The following is a 15,072-nucleotide window of genomic DNA, read 5'->3' as shown; positions in this document are numbered from 1 at the left end:
GAGGAGTGACTCTTCCTTGCTGAGAAGCCACATTTGGTAGCTTTACTTTGTGTTCAGACTGTTCAATTGGATCTGATTTGTTGTGACCAACCTGAAATGCTAACGTAATTATTCTCTCAGGGCCCTTGTGAAATTTGTCAAACAAATTTTTTTGTTGTTTTGCTTCAAATACAATTGCTTGACTTAAATGTGTCGATGAATTAACCCCGTGGCGAGGGATTGCCGCGTTGTAAGTGGTGGACCCTGACTATTGGGGGCGTGCTCTGCAGATTGGAGGCGGGATTGTAATTGACGCGAGGTCTTAGTGATCACTGTTACTGACTTTTTGTCATTTTAGTGCCTTCAGAGAATAGCGAATGTGAACTGGTACTTTTAAATTCCCGGTAGTTTAACAGACACGTTTTGTTCGTTAGGAATGGCAACTAACCAACAGCAGGAGAGACCGAGGGAAAGTGGTACTGTTGTATTTATTTTCTACTTGTAATCACAATAATAGTAACTTTACAAATGCACTGTTGCAGATATTTATCGTTTGTTGAGTTATTGTAAATCGAGGACATGTGAACATAAGTTTTCTAAATCAGAGCTGGAAAGGGCCTGTTCCCCAGATCACTAATATTTACTCGTTGAATTGAATCCAGCATTTCAAATGGAAGCAGTTGTTAAATATTGAGTGGTGAAGGACGGTACTCTCTTTGCAGTGTAATCTTATTAAAATTCAAGCCCCACTCTTTTGTAATTAGGGTGTGGCTTGTCTTCCCCGCCTGTTTTACCTTGTTGTCACGTCCGCGTCGATGAAAGATGTAGCACTTGATTTGTACTGTTATTCTAATCCAGGGGAGTGGGAGCAGAGTGGCCGCCGTGATCACAAGATAGTGATATAGAGATGGCAGCCACGTAGTTAAAGAGCTCCTTTTTTTTTGATCGGAGATGATTGTAGTAGAGGTTTATGAGAATGAAGTGATTCCTCTTAGGAGGATAAATGGGAGAAGTTGGGAATGCTCCTCTTGGAGGGGGAAATAGTGGCCACAGTGAACAAAGAGAAACTGTTTCCCACTGGTGGACAGATCAGGAATCAGATTTAAAGTGGTTGCTTCTTTCACCAATGGTAACATGAGGAAGAGGACAGTTAAGAGAGCCGTAACGTGTGGAGACAGATGCTCGTCTGAAGAAAGCGGGAACGCAGAGCACCACTAGGTGGCCTGCTCTTGTGATGAGTAGGTGTTACTGATGGGATCGGCTGAATGGTCTCCCTCCGTGCTGTGTAACCGTTTTGTGATTCAAAGTTTGTGCGAAGATTTGTAGCTCGGGTGCTCGTTGTTGTGGTTCTGTTCGCCGAGCTGGGAATTTGTGTTGCAGACGTTTCATCCCCTGTCTAGGTGACATCCTCAGTGCTTGGGAGCCTCCTGTGAAGCGCTTCTGTGATGTTTCCTCCGGCATTTGTAGTGGTTTGAATCTGCCGCTTCCGGCTGTCAGTTCCAGCTGTCCGCTGCAGTGGCCGGTATATTGGGTCCAGGTCAATGTGCTTATTGATTGAATCAGTGGATGAGTGCCATGCCTCTAGGAATTCCCTGGCTGTTCTCGGTTTGGCTTGTCCTATAATAGTAGTGTTGTCCCAGTCGAATTCATGTTGCTTGTCATGGGAATTCGACTGAGACAACACTACTATTATAGGACAAGCCAAACAGAGAACAGCCAGGGAATTCCTAGAGGCATGGCACTCATCCACTGATTCAAATCAATAAGCACATCGACCTGGACCCAATATACCGACCACTGCAGCGGACAGCTGGAACTGACAGCCGGAAGCGGCAGATTCAAAGCACTATAAATGCTGGAGGAAAGATCACAGAAGCGCTTCACAGGAGGCTCCCAAGCACTGAGGATGTCACCTAGACAGGGGACGAAAAGTCTGCAACACACATTCCCAGCTCGGTGAACAGAACCACACAACGTTTTGCGATTTGTTATCGAGATCGCTACTCGAGTGCCTTTTTCCAAGCTGGAGTAAAATTGAAGGCAAGGAGCTGTATGCGATTCTCCACTTTCTAGGCTTAATTCCTATCGCTCAGGCCTTGGTATTTGCTTCTGTGTTACGAATCTAGCAATGGGCAAAAGTCAGACTATTGGAGTTTGGGTTTGTTTTTGTAATGAAGACTGGAGAACTGAACACTAGGTAAGGTGGGTCTGAGTGGAGCTCTATGTGGGTGGATCCTGGCATTCTCTTGGCTATATATTTTACTGCTTGTACTGTATTTCAGCATCCCATTGTCTTTGCCAATTGCTGTGCATGTTGTGTATTCCCAAGGCTTCTTGCAGGTTCCCCTTTTTTGTTTCCACACATTAGCGGAAAAAATTGCAAACGCTTGAACACATTCTAAATCCCAATCTGAGTTCTCTCCTTCTACTGACCCGAGTCATTAACTATCAGTGCTGACTTGGGCTTTGACGTTGTTTCCACGTTGCTGCTTTTAAAAACATAATTGGTGTCCTTGGGTATTTTGAGAATGAAGATAGGCTCCGTGACATTTAATGAGCAACACTGTCCGAAACAAACACAAAAACAAAGGGTTTTGCTTTGACTTGGTGCACATGGAATAAAAGGGACAACAACAACTGGCTGAATGATATTAAACAGAGTAACAGTGAATGGTTCATTTTCAGAATGAAGGCGGGTATATATTGAGACCCTTGTTCTTCCTAATGTATATGAATAATGCAGACTTGAGTAGGACACAAATTCAAAATTTCATATACACAACTTAAATGTGAACTGAGGGGCATGTTGATGGGCTTTTATTTTTGAGGATAGAAGCAAACGGGTTTCACGTGAAGTTTAGTACAGACCTGTGCAATGAATGTCTTCCTTTTCTTCCAAAAATCAACATAAAATAGCAAGTGCAGGGTATAGAATCAAAGGAACCTGGGGCTATATGTGCACAATCACTGGGGGTGGGACAGGTTGAGAAGGTGGTGAATGAAGCACATATGCTGAGTTCTATAGGCAGAGACAGTCTTAACTGAGCAAGAAAGTGATGTAAAATGCTGGCTTGGTCTCAATGGGTTCAGCATTCCATTATGGACCCTTGGGTAAGGTATCACACGTTGCAGATTCTGCTCATTTCGACTTTGTAGTTGAACAGCAAATCTTATGACACACACAGGAAGTTTTCATTCTCCTGCACAGCCCTTTACTCACTGAGCCAGTGGTATCGCTGGAGCCTATATTAGGTGCTTCCCCACCCCCACCCCTCACGCACACTGAAGATTTCTCTGACCAGACAGAAATTGAGCACTTGTTGGAGGGTCTGGTCCAGGCCATCCAAGAAGTTTAAGGGGCTTCCTGAGAATATCAAAATCCTCCTCCTCAATCTGGGCAGTTTGGAATATAGGTCACCATTTCTGGCCTGCACAAAAGAACCTGAATCCAGTGCAGGAAGAGAACAAACACTCTTCTCCACCTCAATATTGCAAGTGGCACCATTCACTCACAGCAAGCTGTCATTCCTGTGGCATAGCTCATTGACAGAGATATGGCATCGTTACAGAAAGTGATCACATGCATGATGTATACTGGCTGACATCTATCTCCATATACTATACAGTCAACATTCTGCCAGGTCGACATAAGGTCTCATGGCTTGGTCTGCCTATGTCTGCTGACACACCCATTACAATTGCACTTGCTTAACCCTTTTATTTTCCACTTTACAGAACAAAGTGATATTTTGATGGACCTCCAGCCCCAACCATTTATGAAGCAATGTAAATGGGACATTTGATCAAAGTCTCCTCTCAAATACAAGTGTCATAAAGTATATCACCATAAGAACTAATCAGGTAACATATTTACACGAAGACCAACATAGGCTGACTTCATGCCTGTAAATATGTAACTATCCTACCGATAAGATACAGAAGTCAAGTTGAATTTTAGTCTCCCCCCACCCCCCCCACCCCCCCCACCCCCCCCACCCCCCATTAATTCAGCATCTGTTGAAACATTAGTGTTCTCTTGTTTGCTGTATTATTTAATGCTTTAACCCCACAAGAACAGTAGTAATGGTCAATAAGTAGCCCCAGGCCTGGTTTACTCTTCCCTCTGCACCCATGGGTACCAGCACTCCAGCCAGGTGGCCATTCATTACGACCATTGACAGGCTATTTGACAACAAACTCCCATCTTCTCTGCCCTATGGAGCTCCTGTCACTTTGACAGTTGCAGAGTGTCACCTAGAGAAATTGTTGAGTATCAAATTGAAATTGCTCCTCGTGACCCATGTTGCTGGCACCAGTATATTAACAATTACAAACCTATTGTCCATCCAGCAGAGAAAGCAATGCCATAGGTCAATGACACTCTCAAGGACTGCTACTGACCATGGTTCTGTTGCATCCCTTTGCAAATGACGTACCTCTGTACTCTGCCATTAGCAAGATGTTGAGCGTACAGCAACAGGAAGGGGAATGCACTACCTGAGGTTTGTGGTAGAGGCAGATGCAATTGAGGTTTTCCAAAAAGAAATAGATTTGTTATCTGAAGAGAATTGTGGTGCTGAGAAAAGGCAGAATAATGGAATTGGGCCAATGGAGTTGCAGTAAGTCAGTATAGACATGATGGACCGAATGACCACCTCCTGTTTTCTAGCAATTCTGTAATTTGTGCTATGAAATCTTTATGGAGGGACAGGATGAAAATGACAAGTAAGAAAATCTTTGTGATCACTGTATAAGTTCCTATTAATTTGTGATCTGGATGTTGCTGGTAAGGGCAATGTTTATTGGCCATCCCTAATTGACATTTAATAACTGCTCTCTTGAAATGGCTTTGAGTTAAGAGCAATAAAAAGCTTCTGCTTTATCCTGTGCAAGATTTGTGGACATGCCTTGCTTTTTAAATAAACAACAAAGGGATAAATGCATGCCAAAGATCTTTAAAATATAGCTATAAAATGCTGCAAGTCTGTGGAGACACAGAATGTGCCAACATTCCAGCTGGGTGACCTTTCATCGGATCTGTCAAAAGATGGAAAGGTCACGGGATTTAAGTACAAGAGGGAGGGGATGGAAGACGCACAAGGATAGACTGTGATAAGATGGAGGGTAGGAGAGATTAAATGACAAAAGGGTTCATGGTGCAAGGCTGGAAGCCTTAATGAAACAAATAAATAGTCAAAAAATGGATTTTGAGAGCCAAAGTGGAAAAAAAAGTGTAGCTGTCATGCAAAACACAAAATGGGGACAGTTTTTTTTTTCTCAAAGGGAAATAGGTGTTTTAAAGAGTGAAGGAAATGTTGTGTTTCTTGTCATTGATTTATATTTGCATTTTCATAGACCCTTTGTTTTGGTGTTACTGGACAAGGCAGGTCAGCAAGTCTCTTCATTCTTGTCCCTGCAAAGTCAAGTCTCTCCCTTGGCTTTGTCTGTTACTGCAGCTGTCATTATGAAGGTGAGATTGGGGGAGCAGTCACTAAAAATGGATTTATGGATCCAGGTGTCATTTGAATTCTCAGAATATACTTGGTACTCAATGGAGCAACCTTTGCCCGAGCTCCCAAGTGCAATAGGTTTGAAATTGTTAATGTTATGAAGTCAGCAATTTCAATTTGGTGCTCAGCGATTTTTCTCTAGGTGACACCCTGCAACTGTCAAAGTGATAGGAGCTTCATAGGGCAGAGAAGATGGGAGTTTGTTGGTGGGCTATTCAACAATGGTCATAACGAATGGCCACCAGGCTGGAGTGCTGTTGGGAGCCTGGCACCCATGAATGAGAAGGGAAGACTAAACCAGGCCTGGGGCTACTTATTGACCCTTACTACTGTTCTTGTGGGACTAAGCATTAACGTTGGAGATGCAATAATGCAGCAAACAAGAGAACACTAATGTGTTTCAGGAGATGTTGAATAAATGGGGAAAAAAATCGACTTGACTGCTGTATCTTATCGGTAGGATAGTTACATATTTACAGGCATGACGTCAGCCTATGTTGGTCTTCATGTAAATATGTTACCTGATTTGTTCTTATGGTGATATACTTTTATGGCACTTGCGGTATTTGTGTGAGGACTTTGATCAATGTCCCATTTAAGTTGCTAATAGTTGGGGGGCTGAAGGTCCATCAAAATATCACCTTGTCCTGGAAAATAGAAAATGAAGGATTAAGCAAGTGTGATTGTAATGGGTCCTGGACCTGGTAGAACATTGACTGTATAGAATATTGAAGTAGCTATCAGCCAGTATACATCATGCATGTGGTGCTGAGGTGCAGGTGATCATTTTCTGACAGATGTGGCACTGTTACATTGAGCTATGCCACAGGAGTGACAGTTTGAGTGGATGGTGCCACTTGCAATTTTGAGGTGGAGAGGAGTGTTTATTCTCTTCCTGCACCGGATTCAGGTTCTTCTGTGCAGGCCAGAGGTAGTGACCTGCACTCTGACCTCATTCCACACTGCCCAGATCGAGTGGGAGGATTTTGGTATTCTCAGGAAGACAAGCCCCTTAAACCTCATGGATGGCCTGGACTGGACTCTCTAACAAGTGCTCAATTTCTGTCTCGTCAGAGAAATCTTCAGCGTGTGGGGGTGGGGGCACCTAATCCAGTGATACACAGGCTCATGGTGGGTAAAAGGCTGTGCAGGTGGCCTTTAAATATGGCACCTGACTGTTCAGCCCAAGGAGGTGCTGGGGAGTGGGGGAAGAATGAGAACTTCTTACACCTCTTTCTCCTTTTCTCATCCCTCATTGTGCGAGAGCAGATGGACGTGGGATATCTGTGAAAATATTATTGAAGTGAAAGGGTCATTTGAGAGAGCATGTACTGGGCGTTAATGGTCATTGTGGGTGTAAAGTACAAAAGAAACACTATTCTGATAACCTACTATTTCAGCCTTCGCTGGCATATTGTGTCCAGTTCTGGGCACCACACTTTAGGAAGGATGTGAAGGCATCAGAAGGGTGTAGATAAATTCCAGCCAATGGTTCCAGGGATTAGGTGCTACAGTTACGTGGTTAGATTGGAGATGCTTTGGCTGTTCTCCTTGGAGAAAAGGCTGAGAGGAGAGTTTTGTAGTGCCTTCAAAATCATGAAGGCTTTGGATGGAGTAAAAGTAGGGAGAAGCTGGTGCCACTGGTGGGTCGGGTCAACAATGAGAGAGCATCGATTTACAGTTTTGTTTATTTTTTTGGCAAAAAGCAATGGTGACATGAAAATTTTATTTTATCGCAAGTTGTTCAGGTCAGGAGCCCACTACCCAAGTGCAGTGGAAGTAGACTCTGTTGGATTGCTACAATAATTTTGCAAGGGTCCAGGCTATAAGATTAAGGGGAGAAAAGTGTTGCATTTGTCAAATTATGGATGTGCTGGCTCAATACCAGATCAGATGGCCTCCCATGTGTAAGCTAAATCCGGATACCGCAATTCCCTCTGGCACAGCATGGTGGGTTTGCAGCAATTCCGGGGTAGCATGGTGGCTCAGATGATTAGCATTGCTGCCTCCGTGCCAGGGACCCTCTGGTGATTTTGCTTGCGTGGAGTTTGCACATTCTCCCCATGTCTGCGTGGGTTCCCTCCAGGTGCTCTAGTTTCCTCCCACAGTCCAAAGATGTGCAGGTTAGGTAGATTAGCCATTGGAAGGGCAGGGTGGTGGTGGTGGTGGTGGTGTGTGGGGTGGGGGGGGGGAGAAGAAAGAGGTGGTCTGGGTGGGATACTCTTCATAGTGTTGTGGACTCGATGAGCTGAATGGCCTATTTCCACACCGTAGGGATTTTAAGAATTCTATGACCAGTCTGCTCATCACCACCTTCTCAAAGGCTGTTTGGGATGGGTAATCATTGCTGGCCTAGTCAGTAATGCCCACATTCTGTGAACAAATTTTCTTGCAGGATTTTTTTCTATTCCCCTCCTTTCTTTCTCAACCTCTTTCCCTGTCTCCTCCTTTTTTGATTTTTGCCCTCTGATTTCTTTTTGTTTGTTATCCCTCTGTTTCTTTCTCCTTTCATTGCTCAACATTTCTTTTCAAGTGTAACGCATCAGTTGTGTATATGTCCAAACGCCCCATTGGCCTTCCTCCAACCTTATCCATTTCTACTCTGAAACCTGTGGCATCACAAAAAAATGGTCTGAAGGGTAATGGTTTAAAATGCAATGTGCAGACCTCTCTCAAGTTGGCGCCTTCTATTTTCCTTGTCCTGTGATCAAAGTGTTTCTTGGATTGTCTTCTCTCTCATTCTCTTTGTTTTAGAGTTCAGTGGACTATCGAGGAAACATCCCAATACTGTTGATAGTGTTTTACTGGATGGACCCTTGACTGACCCTGAAGCAGGCGAACAATTTGTACAAGATGCATTTCAGATCATTTTGGAGGAGGCCATCAAGAAGGGGACAAATGTCAATGAGAAGGTAAGAACAATCTCAATTAATCATCGCACATTCAGCGAGTAGATATCAAGTCATTTGCACGCTGGCCATTTCCATGCAGTTGTTGTCTTGTTGGTGGCGTGATACATCTAGGATTGAGAATCCCATGTGATTCTCCAGGCAAAGGGAAGAGTTTTGAGGTTGCTTGCCACTTAGTCCAGAGGTTTTTTTTTTTAAAATTGAGGCATCTTCCTCATGAAGATTGGAAATGAGGCTAAAGGAGCCTGTCTACTCTTGACTATGTCAAACACAAGTACTCCTGAATGTCAACCTAGTTTTTTTAATAAAAAAAACTATCCTTTTTCTGGGTTGTGGGTGTTACTCTCAAGACAGGTGTTCGTTGTCCATTCCTAATTTTCCTTGAACTGAATGAATTGGCCTCTCAATCCATGTGGCAGTTGAGTCAACCGCATGGCTGTGGGTCTAGAGTCACACATGGGCCAGACCAGGTAAAGAGGGCAGATTTTCTTTGCATATTTTATGAAGCAGATGGGTCTTCACTACCATTGGTCATTTGCTCATGGTCACCGTCATTTGAGACAAACTTTCCGATTTTATTCCTTGAATTTGAGTTTGACCAGCTGCATGAGGGTGAATTCCACTAATGTCCCCAGAACATTAGTATGGACCTCTGGATTACTTGTCCATTATGGCAATTTGAAACAGTCTCTGCTCACTTGTGTTGCCTGAACTGGTGATAAGGAAGAGTCCTATCTGTTTTTAAAATTCTTCCATTAGTGGGCTCTTTGCAGTGCTGTCATTTATTTTCCCTGTCCTTAATAGTCTTTGGGAAAATGGAGGTGAATCATTACCATAAACTCTTCTACCATGTAGTTGTAGGGGCACCCACAATGCAGTGAGGGAGGGAGTTTCAGGACTTTGAAACAATGATACTGGTTGTAGTCTTGGGTTTTGAAGGTGCTGTCTGAGGAGTCTTGTAGATGGTGCCCACTGCTGCATCTGTGGTGGAGGGAATGAAAGTTGAAGCTGGTGAATGTGGTGCAAGTCAAGCAGGCCATTTTGTTCTGGATAGTGTCAAGCTGCTTGTGTTGTCAGAGCTGTACCCATCTGAGCAATTGAGTATTCCATCACACTCCTGACTTGTGCCTTGTAGATGGTGAACAGGCTTTGGGGAGTCAGATGAGTTACTTACTGCAGGATTCCTAATACGGCGAGTGCAGTTCAGTTTCTAATCCATTGTAAATCCCAAGGAATGCTGATCGTAGGGGATTCGGTGAAGTGATACCCCAGAGACTGGGTCATTCTGATATTTCATGTGTTGATGCTACTTTGCAAACAATAAAATTGCACTTAAGATTAAACGCCCCTTTCTCAGTGAAGGGTCAACTATACCTCTACTCCTAATAATGCCTGGGACCTTGACCCGATGGGCCGAGGAGTGGCAAATGAAGCTTCGTTTCATGTGAGATGTTGTGTTTTAGTCTGGCAAACCAGGGCAGGACTTGATACCGTTAATGGTAGGGTCCTGGGGTGTGTGGCTGAACAAAGAGACCTCGGTGCACATTCCTTGAAAGTGGAGTCATAGGTTGACAGTGGTGAAGAAGGTATTTGTTTTGCAGTGCATGAGTATAGCAGTCGGGTTGTCATGTTGTCACTGTATAGGACAATGGTGAGGCCATTTCTTTTGGAATACTGCATTCAATTCTAGTCTCTAAACTTGAAATGGTTCAAAAAGATTTACAAGAATGTTGCTCTGGTTGGAGGGTTTGAGATATTGGGAAAGGCTGAGTGGGTTGAGGCGGTTTTCCCTGGAGTGTCGGAGACTGAGTGGTGGCCTTATACAAAATCACAAGGGGTATGGATAGTGTAAATAGACAAGGTCTTTTCCCTGGGGTCGGGGAGTCCAGAATGAGAGGGCATAGGTTTAGGGTGAGGGGAGAAAGATATAAAAGGGACTTAAGGGGCAACTTTTTCAGAGGGTGGTGCGTGTGTGGAATGAGGAAGTGGTGGGGGCTGGTACAATTGCAGCATTTTAAAAGGCATTTGGATGGGTATATGAATAGGAAGGGTTTGGAGGGATATGGGCCAGGTGCTGGCAAATGGGACTAGATCAGTTTTGCTCAGCATGGATAAGTTGGACCGAAGGGTCTTTTTTAATTTTTTATTTTTCTTATTCTTTGCTATACATCTCCATAAAGCATGTGTTGAAGGAATGATGTCATAACATCTGCTAACATGGGACTGAGACCTGATGAAAGAAGGTACTTCCCAAACCATGCTCTACCATGTTTTTATAACTAGTTTAATTGGCAACTGTTCCTCCAGTCTGATGTTAATTCATCTCGAGTTGTGCCTGTTCTCACTGCAGGACCTGTACCCACTAGTCCTGTCTCCCAAATGTTACAAGAGACAGACTTGTATGCAGCTTTTGTTTGAAGTCTTGACTAGTGCTGGATTTTTTTTGCATGTGACTCAGGAAACACATGGTAGTGCATCCTGAGTGTGGTTTGCATGTATTTGGAAAGGCAAGGACTGATTAGGGACAGTCAGCATGGCTTTGTGCATGGGGAATCCTGTCTCGTGAACTTGAGTTTTTTTTTGAAGAAGTAACAAAGAAGCTTGAGGGCAGAGTGGTGGATGTGATCTATGTGGACTTCAGTCAGGCGTTTGACAAGTTCTTCATGGTAGACTGGTTAGCAAGGTTAGATCACATGGAATACAGAACTGGCTCAAAGGTAGAAGTGATGTGGATATGCTGGTGTTGGACTGGGGTGGATAAAGTTTAAAAATCTCAACACAATGTTATTGTCCAACAGGTTTAAAATAAACATGTTGGACTATAACCTGGTGTTGAGATTTTTTTTTTTAAAAACTTGGGAGAGTGGTGGTGGAAGATTACTTTTGAGACTGGAGGCCTGTGACCAGTGGTGTGCTACAAGGATTGGTGCGGAGTCCACTGCTTTTTGTCACTTTTATATAAATGATTTGGATGTGAGCATAAGAGATATGGTTAATAAGTTTGTAGATGACACCAAAATTTGGAGGTGTAGTGGACAGCAAAGAAGATTACCTCAGAGTACAATGGGACCTTGATCAGGTGGGCCAAGGAGTGGCAGAGTTAATTGAGATAAATGAGGTGCTGCATTTTGGGAAAGCAAATCTTAGCAGGACTTATACACTTAATGGTAAGGTCCTTGGGAATGTTGCTGGGAAAAAAAGAGACCTTGAAGTGCAGGTTCATAGCTCCTTGAAAGTGGAGTTGCCGGTAGATAGGATAGTGAAGAAGGTGTTTGGTATGCTTTCCTTTTTTTATTGGTCAGAGTATTGAGTATAGGAGTTGGGAGGTCATGTTGTGGCTGTAAAGGACTTTGGTTAGGCCACTTTTAGATTATTGTGTGCAATTCTGGCCTCTTTCCTATGAAAGATGTTGTGAAACGTGGCAACTTTTTCACGGAGGGTGGTACGTGTATGGAATGAGCTGCCAGAGGAAGTGGTGGGGGCTGGTACAATTGGAACATTTAAAAGGCATTTGGATGGGTATATGAATAGGAAGGGTTTGGAGGGATATGGGCCAGGTGCTGGCAGGTGGGACTAGATTGGGTTGGGATATCTGATTGGCATGGATGAGTTGGACAGAAGGGTCTGTTTCCGTGCTGTACATCTGACTCATGAGTACCCTCTCAAATGGCCCAGCAAGTCTGTCTGTTCAAGTGCAATTCTGATTGGGTGATAAATGTTGGTCTGTGCAACAAAACCCAGAAGCCTTGAAAGGATTCCTTCAAGCATGTTACTTACCTCTTGCAATGTGGTAACCTCTGTTCCTACTTATTTTGGCTGTAGGTATGTGAATGGAAGGGACCAGATGAGCTACAGGATCTTCTTGACCTTGACTTAGTTGATGCTGGTGAACCCCCTGAGAAACTCCTGGAGCGGTGCCAAGACATCATCCGATATAGTGTCAAAACTGGTCAGTGACATCATCTGTTGTCATTTCTTGGGGTTTAAAGTGTCCCGTATTTTATTGTGCATGTCAAAAGGCAGGTGGAGCATTTTGGTTTTTTAACTCAGCTGTACGTTTTCAAAGTTTGTTTCAAATTCGTAAAATCACTGTCAAATATCATATGTCCCTGCACCATCGTATTTCCTTTTTTTGGTCTCTAACTAGTCTTACTCCTTTTTTTAAACTGAAGTCCTACTGTTTTTATATGCCTTTTGAAGATTTTGCAATTTTCCCTTTTTATGCTCGTTGCTGTCTTTTCTTACCATCCCTCTTCTCTTTTTTTTTTTGCTTTTTTTCTACCTTTTTTCCCCTGAACAACTTTGTACAAAGGAATATTTAACGCCCTGTCTTCCCCTTGATTCGGTCAGGGGACACACACTGCTACAACGTCATAATTCCACACACTGCAATCTGGGTTTGTAACTCCCCAACCTCATTTAGTATATTTTGTGCATTTACAAATATGCATGTTAACTCTTTTTAGTACTTTCTTTCCTTTGCCCTATTCTAATCTAACCTATTATCTGACTCTTTCTCGGCTGGTGCCAGCTGTATCCTTGCATTTTGAGCCCTGCTGTTCACCCCCAACATACACTCGTGGTTTCCACTTCACGCCAAGTTAGTTTAAACCTCTCCCCATCGGCACTAGCCAAATGCCCCAACAACAGCCTCAGTCCTAGCTCTGTTTGGGTACAACGTAGATGGCTTCTACAAGTGCCATCTTCCCCAGAGCCATGGCCAGTATTCCAGGAATTTAAAGCCCTCTGTTCTGCACCCTCTTTCCAGCCATGCGTTCACCTGCCTTATCTTGCTATTTCTGTACTCGTGCGTGGCACAGGGAGCAACCTGGAGATTACTACTTTTTTGTTCTGCTTGCTAACTTTCGACTTGGTTCCCTAACTTCTGATTTTCAGGACCTTTTTTTTTTTCTTTTTTTTTTCCCCCTCCCACCCAAGTCATTCCTCCCAATGTGGACCACAACTCCTGGCTGTTCACCTTGCCCCAGCTTAGATGACATGGTGTTTATTGTGGTTGTGCCATCAAGATGTCTGACTTGGTATTACTCTAAGTAAATTGATGTTATGGACTAGGCCAGACCACTCAAAACATTCTTAAGCAAGCAGCCCAGACCTCATAACTTTGCAATTTGTTTTGGTAAGTGTATAGTGAAAATTACCCAGTGTAAGCTAGCTAGGTTGACTAATAGATTTTAAAACAAAAAATTTATTCACAAAATTACACAATGAAACCAAACCGAGTAAAGAACCCCTACAGAACTCAGTCTATCTAAACTAGACTTCATTATACTGTTCCGAATATACACAACAGTCCCAATAAGCAAATCCCCTTTAAAACACAGTACAAAATAGGTCAGATACTTACAGGCTGAAAGTAGAAGTGCTGAAGAGTTTCCACACCACTCACTGTTGAACTGCCAACCAGTTCTGGACTGCACTAAAGTGCTCAGCTAGAGAGCTGACCACTTCCCTTTCATTATACAGGTCTCCCCTCTAGTTGGCAAATCCACGTATTGAGTCGGGAATCCTTCCTGGACGCACCTGACAAAATCTGCTCGCTCCCTCCAAACTATTGGCACTAAGGAGGTTCCAATCAATATTAGGGAAGTTGGAACATCGCAATCCCTGAACAGGCAACAAAGGAGGCTAGTACAATTGCAACATTTAAAAGGCATCTCCCATGGGTAAATGAATGGGAAGGATTTGGAGGGATATGGGCCAGGTGCTGGCAGGTGAGACTAGATTGGTCAGCATGGACAGTTGGGCCGAAGGGTCTGTTTCCGTGCTATGCTTCTCTATATCACTTTGCACACATGTCTGCATTAAATTTCATTTTTGTCATCAGTCTGTTTTGTCAGCCTGTCTATTTTCTTGAAGTTTGTTGTTCTCATTATTTAGTATGATTCCAAGTTCTGTCCTCAGCAGACATTGAAATTCTGCCTTGTATACACAAGGCCAGGTTGTTAATGAGAGCGTTGCTACTAGCATTGGCCTGACTGGCCTGTGATCTGCAAATTGATCTCCTTGCTTTTTGTTTGAAATTGGGCTCAAACACTGACAATCCTCCAGTCCTCTGACACTATTGTTTTTTTTAACCAAGTATGGTCAGAGGTTTGTGGCCACAACCTTGCCAACTTTGCTTCCCTTGGTGACCTAGGATGCATCCCATCCAGATCTTTTCATGGAGGACTGCTAACCTTTTTCTGTTCATCCTCTTCGGATATGATGGCGTTATTGTACAAGCTCCATCTCACTGGGCGAGGCTGAGAGTTGTGGGGCTTAGGAAGGGTCGGCCTCTGCTAAATAGATATATGAACTCCCTTCCTTGTTGAGAGCACTTGCCTTGTGGTTAGCGCCACACTTGCCTCAGTTTGTTGCAATGTTGATCGTGTCAGAGCAACCCTTGAAGATTTTGAGGAGAATGGAAAACATCAGACTCTGGCATCTGTTTGAACACTTCCCTACCGGGATTGAGATCAAGTCTGACTCAGCCAGCATGTAGAACTTGGTGTCCAAGGTGAAAGATCCCTGTTCAGTCTGCTGTTAGTCAGGACTGCAACTCACTCGGTGAAGTGACTGAGTCTTTTTGATGTTGTAAAATATTCTGTAGTGCTTCACAGGAGCACTAGTGAACAAAGTTTGACACACAACCACGTTAAGAGATATTCAAACAT

General features: G+C 43.5%; 1 protein-coding gene across 2 annotated transcripts in view; it reads left to right on the top strand.

Moving 5' to 3' along the window:
• Window positions 1–321: 321 nt before the first annotated feature.
• csad (cysteine sulfinic acid decarboxylase) overlaps window positions 322–15,072 on the top strand; it is a 47,735-nt gene continuing 32,984 nt past the window's right edge. Inside the window, exons 1-3 of one of the 2 annotated variants that reach the window (XM_043682011.2) lie at window positions 322–455; window positions 8,244–8,401; window positions 12,221–12,347. In XM_043682011.2, the coding sequence (XP_043537946.1) occupies window positions 416–455; window positions 8,244–8,401; window positions 12,221–12,347 (325 nt within the window). In that variant the 5' untranslated portion in view covers window positions 322–415. Of the gene's footprint in view, window positions 456–7,860; window positions 8,402–12,220; window positions 12,348–15,072 lie in introns of those variants that run through there. The other variant, XM_087985448.1, reaches the window with a different exon arrangement.

The sequence above is a fragment of the Chiloscyllium plagiosum genome, unplaced genomic scaffold (genome assembly GCF_037043375.1).
Source record: "Chiloscyllium plagiosum isolate Xiang-an unplaced genomic scaffold, Cpla_swu_hap1 HiC_scaffold_53X, whole genome shotgun sequence".
In the NCBI taxonomy this organism is placed as follows: Eukaryota; Metazoa; Chordata; class Chondrichthyes; order Orectolobiformes; family Hemiscylliidae; genus Chiloscyllium; species Chiloscyllium plagiosum.
The sequence above is the reverse complement of the archived record's forward strand: the minus strand, read 5'-3'. Positions and strand labels throughout refer to the sequence as shown.